The 7,500-nt window shown below is 34.4% G+C and overlaps 1 protein-coding gene across 1 annotated transcript in view; it reads right to left on the reverse strand.

The window, feature by feature from the left end:
- LOC122251231 (uncharacterized) overlaps positions 1-7,500 on the reverse strand; it is a gene marked incomplete at its 3' end in the record, with an annotated part of 17,475 nt that overhangs the window by 9,185 nt on the left and 790 nt on the right. Inside the window, 6 exon segments of the mRNA XM_043012973.2 lie at positions 857-1,023; positions 1,692-1,827; positions 3,045-3,229; positions 3,803-3,974; positions 4,558-4,690; positions 5,244-5,320. Of these exon segments, the coding sequence (XP_042868907.2) occupies positions 857-1,023; positions 1,692-1,827; positions 3,045-3,229; positions 3,803-3,974; positions 4,558-4,690; positions 5,244-5,320 (870 nt within the window).

The raw sequence follows: 7,500 nt of genomic DNA on the forward strand, positions 1-7,500 counted from the left end.
AAGAGAAAGAGAAAGAGAAAGAGGAAGAGGAAGAGGAAGAGGAAGAGAAAAAGAAAAAGAAAGAGGAAGAGAAAAAAAGAGAAAGAAAAAGAGACAGAAAGAGACAGAGGTAGAGGGTGTTCCTCCTAGTTTTTGACAGCCATTCCACAAGTGTTACAGATAACAAAGACACACCTAGTGTGGTATTGCCATGAACACTAAGGATAGGACCTTAGGGGTTATCCTGTTTAACTCCAGGGATATGCACTGTCCATTGTTTACGCAGGACATTCTACAAGTGCTTAATCACCAAGTGGTAATTAGTGGGCCTATTTGATCTCAGCTGTTTACCCCATTCATTGATTTTTTGGAAAAACAGGTTTGATTTCCATTTCAGTTATTATCTTTAGTAATCTTGTTATATCAATCTATCACAATGTTAATAACACTAATAGTATAGGAAGTCCACTTTTTTTCTTTCTTTTTTTTTTAATCAAGGAATGGGGTGATATCAATTTCTTGGTGATTAAGCAATAGTGAAATCATGTGTAAAAATAATAATAATAATAATAAACCAAAATCTTGAAGGACAGTACAAGTATACACAATTCCCTGCTCAAACAGGTCAGCAGCACCCAAAAAGGTTGTCTATTTCCAAAAATCAATCATCATCATCATCATCAGAGAAAGCTACAGCAGCCTAATGAACCTTCAAAATTTCAAAGTGTTAAATAAAACAGCAAATGATATATGAATTCTTCCCACTCTAGGAACATCATCTCTACACACCCAGAAGTAAATAATTTTGCATACATTTTCTATAGTTGTGAAGGCAACACGACAACTCAAAAACTCAGTAACCCAAACAGAAACTCACTGTTGGGGTGGGCATTTCCTCTGGCACTGCAGGCGGCTCTGCTGGCGTGGCTTCCTCAGACCCGGAGAGGGAGAGTCTTTTTCTAGGCGTGGTGACTGGTGCACTGGGAGTACTTTTGACTGCATTGCTAGTTTTGGTAATTGATGGGGTGCTTGCATTTTCTGTAACTGTGATAATGTACATCATAACATCTTTCTTCTCTTAAATATTTTGTTAATATCATAAATACTAGCAACTATAGATACCATTTAAAAACCTTTTCATTTACTATTATAATGTAATTATCTATTAAAAAAAAGTAATTTTTATATATGGTCATTCAAATAAGATAAAAGATTTGATTTGAAAGAATACCATTCTTGTTTTTACTAGCTACTGGCAAAAGCTGTGATTTTGTTCTGTACTGTAAAATTTTATTCTTATTTCTCATAGCAGTAATCATATACCCTCCTTCTTATGTTTTATATTGACCATTAAATCAATTTATCTTAACCCAGTCACGACGGGGGCATTCCAGCCTTGCATGTCACAATGCTGGGGTTTTCGAACACTTAGGCCTAAATCAATTAAATGACTGGCACCATATGGTGCCACCCGGCAACCGGGCCCTTGAATGAGCGGTACCATAGTGTACCACCCGTCCAGAGAGGGTTAATATTAAGTTGCCACATCACTGAATGTAAGCTTTGTGAGGTTCAGTCTCTATTCCACTTTTCAAGATTCTACAGTGAAGAATGTTCCCTTTCACACTCTTCCTATCTCTTTATATCCCTCTCACCATCTAATTTAGACATCATATTAATAATCTACAAAATATTTCATACTAGCATCCTACCTGGAACAGGAGTGGAAGGTGTTCCTGCTGCAGCAGATGGTGGGCGGGAAGCATCTTCACCTTCATCTAAAAACTTTTTAGGCTTAATTAGCCTCCCACTTCGACTAACTTGAGGTTCCAATGATTCTCCAGATTGCTGTAATATAAAAGAAAATACATATGCTGAAGATAAATATAATACTAAAAATACCTTTGTTCCTGTTGTTACTACCTTCCTTTAGTAAATTACAAAAGCAGTCTCCAAACTTTACAGGTTGCATAAATGGCTCCATGCTACGAGTGATTACAAGCATCCCCTCTAACTGCCACTTGTACTTTCCACATGTCACATTTCATCATATTAATTTAATCATGAAATTTAATCTCATCAGTCAAGCTTCTGTATTTAACTGCCATTGTTTGCATTACATCTTAAACTCACATTCCATCCTTCTAGCCTTTTTGTTGTTGTTATTGTTGTTGTAAGGAGTAGCACAATTGTACAGGTCTTATTGCAAATGCTTAACCTTAAAATTTTAATTTCAATTATAAGAGGTTTAATCTCAAGCTATTTTTTTTAATACTGACTTCACTTTATAACAAGAGATACAGAAGAATGTTCTTTACAATTTTTTTAAATCTGAAGGTTTTTTTCTAATTTCTATTTACATCGCACAGCATGGCTTTTCAAGTTTTCATCTGGAATTTAGGGTTTAACCAAGTTTTTCACACAAGAGTGAACTATCTTTTTTCATATTCTGCAACAGTGAAATTTCTAAATTCTAGGTCATATAAACAAAGTTTCTATAGGATCACTTAAACAAACAAGGTTTCCAAACAAAAACTAGTTAAATATAATACACCTTCAGAATTGAACATCCTCATTCACCCTCTTATGCATTCAAATCTGCTCACTGAAAAGTCTAAGGCATACAGAATCAGCATCAAAATAAGCAGCACTATTTCCAATCCCTGTTGAAAGTTGTTTAGGTTCTAAAGTAATGCTCAGCTTTGTTATGTCACCAATGGATAGAAGAAATAAAGTGTAATGATATTTCCATAACAGATTACCAACATATCCCTGGAACTCCAAGCCAATGCTTTAGAACATGATATGAGTTAATGATTAAGGCAGCTATCAGGGATAGACTTTCTTTACCTAAAGAAATATCTCAGGGAGAAGCTGTGTGCACTTACTATAATGCAGTCGCGAGTGAACTCAGGCAATGATATGCTCCATCATAAGCGGGTTACTTTTGTAGTCAAGATATATACTGCCACTTTGTTAACAATCAGGTATACCTCCTTATGTTAAAACAATTAATAAATAGTTTCTCAAATCCCTACAAGTTTAAATACAGCCATAATGCATACCTGTTTTGGAGTTTCTTTTGGAGTTTCTTTAGCTAAAAGTTTTGACTGTTTAATATTTTCTTTTGGGGTTTGCTTTGGAGTTTCTTTGGGAGTTTTCTTGACATCAGACGATGCAGCTTTCTTGGCTGGTGTCTCTAAAGCTATGTCGGAATCTTGCCTTTTTCTTTTTCTTCCAGGTTTTGCACCTAGAAATAAAGATATTAACTGATTAGTTTTCCATTCTAACTATTCCTAGTTAATGCCATTCAGCCTTCAACTCTATAATATCCTGTTCCTTTTCTTGTATAATTCTCCTTAAATTTTGTGACTAATTTTTCATATGACTGTGGCATGAGTGACTTATATTATTATACTGTCTATGATTTATAAACTCCAAAATAAGCTTGATGATATAATATTTTTTAATGTATTTTTATTTTCCAATACTTATAGACAAAATATTACAGGAACTATAGCACCTGTATTTCCCACTTCTGTACATCTCACATTCTCAAAACTCAAATTCATAAATCAAGATAAAAAATGGGCAATTTATTAGATATATTTTAGTCTCTGTTTCAAGCACTTTAAAATATAAACATGTTTATTTATATCTATAAACTCTTGTGATGCCCACTGGTCCCAGGCACTCCTTTATTCATCTCTAAACTCAAGAAATAACCAATCTCAAACCTATTCCACTTCTTCTCACTTCAATCAATAAGTGAAAAGGATAGAAAACAGGAAGAGAATATCCAAGATTATCAAACCACACGCACCTTTCCCTGCGGACTCATCAATAACTAAATCCCCTACATCCTCATCGGACTCTTCAGACTTGACATCTGTCGTCACTGCCGGTGTCGAGCTCAGAGACTTTCTCCCAGGCTTGGCTGCAGGGGTTTTCGGGGTGCCAGGCAAGGAGGCGGAGGACACATCTGGTGGTATTGGCTGCGAGGATAGAGTTGACATTTTAAGGGCTATGATTGTTGAAAAACCAAGGCTTTTGTATTGTAATTACAAAAATACACATCATAACAGCATTCATTCTACTAATGGCATAATCTTTGCCAAGAAACTGTTGCAGTGAACAAGATGATGAAAAGAGGGGGAAGGGAGGAAAATTGCATAAAAAAGAAGAGACAAAATTAAAACTTACAACAGAAAAAAGATGGAATTAATACTGAAGATGGAGAAAAGGAAAACAGAGCTAATCTTTAATTCAATGTTAGTAACTGCATGTGTATCTGGACCAACATCAAATCTAGACATAATGATTTGGAATACAAAGCCTAAGGATACACTTACATGTGAAATAAGATTTAATGTATTAGATTTATTTCTTCTACAGCTACAAATTTCTAATTTTATCTTAGATATTATATGCACTGATCTTATAAATATAAAAATCTTCCAAGGCATTTTTGTTGAAAGCTATCATCTTTTCCAACCCATTCACCAAAAGCTAGAGCAATTACAATCAAGACTTACCAAGAAGTGCCTCAAATTGACTTCTAGGTCATGTGAAACTTACTATGCTTGGGTCTAGATTTGGGTTATTTATTATCTGCCACAGGCCCTCATTGAAGCCTTTCCTCTTCTGTGGTTTCCCAAACTTCTCTACATGGGTGGAGTAAGGGAATAGGTCATCTGGCTTCAGCAAAGCCCTGAAAATAAATTATGAAATATAATACATATGAACCTATTAGTATTAATCCTTCTTCAAGGTATAACTTCATTCAACAGTTATATAATAAAATAAATCCCAAAAACTTCAGTTTGTCAATGATAGAAGGGAATATCTTCTCTAATGGCAAAGCTATGAAGTTAATCCCACTTGACCAACCAAATATAATAATTTGTAGGTATGTTTTCCTTTCATTAGCATAGCCCCTATGTTCATAACATTCGACCAAAAGTAAACAATGGTACAAAATATGAATATGCTAATTCAATTCCGACTTAACATAGCATTTTCAAATTAGCAACAAACAAACAAAAAAAAGAATAATATTCATTCACATGCTAAATTATGAATCAGCACAAATAACAGTGTCTGTGTTAATCGCACAGCCTTTCTTATCTATTCGAAAGTCTGTCGGCAAGACACAATTTGCTCTCAGCTCAGATGTATTTTGACAGCAATATCTTCCTGATGCCATTTTATCATGAGCTTAACTTCATGCAAAACCTCCAACAATAATGGTTTGGACTACTTACGTTTCATATGTCCCATAAAACAGAACTGGATACTTTTTTAATGGTTTGCCTGCTGGATCTTCTTCATAGGGCTCAATCTGGAAGAAACAGCATTAATCACAATAAATCAATACCTTCTATTAACTAAATTAAAAACTAACCATGCTTTTCAAATCAATATTCATCCTATCCTAAAAAAGTAAAATGTACAAATTTGGGTAATTATCCAGAAATGGACATAATCATTATAATACAATCCCTTATCAAAGTCCACAGGTGTATCATGATGCCATAACCTCATGAATTGTACTCCAGCAAAGATCAATAAAGAAAAAGCTTTTAGACCTTCTACGCAATTCATCATCAAATAAGGAGGTTATTTACTTTCGCCTGAGTGCAGAAGGCAGGGTAACATGAAGTGAGATATTACTCTGATATTAATAACACCATTTCTCTATATGCAGTGTTTTTTGTTATTTACCAAGAAAATAATATAAGTAATTTACATCAATGATATCTTCACTGGCAAAATTTTTAATCAAAATATATTTATAATATCTACAGTATCAAGTATACTAATGGGAAAGGACAAATTTTTAATTAAAATATATTTACAATATCTACAGTATCAAGTATACTAATAGGAAAGGATAGTGTCATAAAAAGTTTAGATAAGTATCATTAAAATGTTCTAACCACAATAAGAAAATCTCTCATGATATGCTATTTACCTAATATAAAATATAAAAAATAAGCTATGAGGATAAAGAAAATTCCAATTCTTTAAGAGCAAATAGAGTATAACTTTGCTTCCAGCATTCCTTTTAAGAAAATGAACAACCCTCTTTGAGACTAATGACACATACCCTTGGCATGACCTGTTACTTATCAATATCCTTTTTTCGCTTGCAAAATTAGTGGCTAACATACAAACTCCTTCTAGAGGTTTGCTAAGATTCCCAAGAAAATATTACTAATTATATTTTTGGTCCATACCTTTTCTCTTTTGTTTTGTGTCCAGATTATATTCATGTAACTGGACTTTCATTGTTTGAACAAACTGTAGTCAAGCAAAAAAACTCTCATCCCCTAGGCTAAAATTTGCTCCCAGTGTCAAACAATTACCACAGCCTCTGCCCTTCAGCAAAAGCCAGCAAACCCCTCTACATCCAAATATTCTTGTAATACAGAGCTTGGACTGGTTCCTTATGTGACAATAAATCACCAGGGAGATCTACAAGCTTCATCCTACCAGCATCAATCCAATGAAGCTTTGTTGGAACACCAATGGGCACAAAGGCCACAGGATCCGAGCATAGACCAGTGACAGATACAAAGTTACATTAACCCATTGCGTACGGATGTCATGACATACATGTCGGCACCGATTAGGTCTAAAAGATGGGAGTATATCCATACAATGCGTAACATCGGGATCTGCTCACAGTTGAAGAGCGCACACAGTCATTAAGTAATATGGCTGTAACGGCGCCAGTTTCAGACCTACAGGCTTCTAAAGTCAGCCTAAATCCACATTTTAAGATGGATTTATAGAAAAATATTATTTGGGCTAGTCTGCACTACCAAGAGGACAGAGAAAATGCCCGTCCCTCTAATTTTTTAGCTGGTACTGCTAGTGTCGTAGACTGCTCATCCTGACAACCAGTAAGGTTGTTAGGCGCCCTGCTCGCAATGAGTCAATAACATTCACTAATATCTTGTCAAACTTGCTCTTTGCAATGTAATGTCAAATCAGTTATTTTTAATAGGTTTGTGTAATCTGCTTTGAAATAATTATATAAATATTAAATGTCAACTTCAGTGACTTGTCAATAGAATGCACAAGACCTACTTCTACCTAATTTATGCAAAACAAGAATAGGACTCAATCTACATAAAATACTGAAAAAAAATTGGGACACACCACCCAAATGTCTCTGAACCTTCTATATCTCTACTCAAACTGGATAAATATACCTCAAAGATATATAATGGGCTCAGAATTTTATTGGATCTTAATTCAGCAAAATATGGCATTTTCACAGAAACATTCTAAATTAGGCATTAAATTGTACTAAAGCATCTGGTTCGCTATAGACAAGCTAGAATAAGAATGCAATGAAAGTTAAAAAATAAATCAAAGTACCTTTCCCTGACTTCAACACTACCCAAAAAATAAAATTCTAATAAAACATGTCATACAACAATGACAATAAGCATAGTAAATAACAATAAAACAATACTACAATTACAATAATGAGCAACATTGACCTAATCA

The sequence above is a fragment of the Penaeus japonicus genome, unplaced genomic scaffold (assembly GCF_977035675.1).
Source record: "Penaeus japonicus unplaced genomic scaffold, GWHDUDI00000001_assembly GWHDUDI00000014, whole genome shotgun sequence".
Lineage (NCBI taxonomy): Eukaryota > Metazoa > Arthropoda > Malacostraca > Decapoda > Penaeidae > Penaeus > Penaeus japonicus.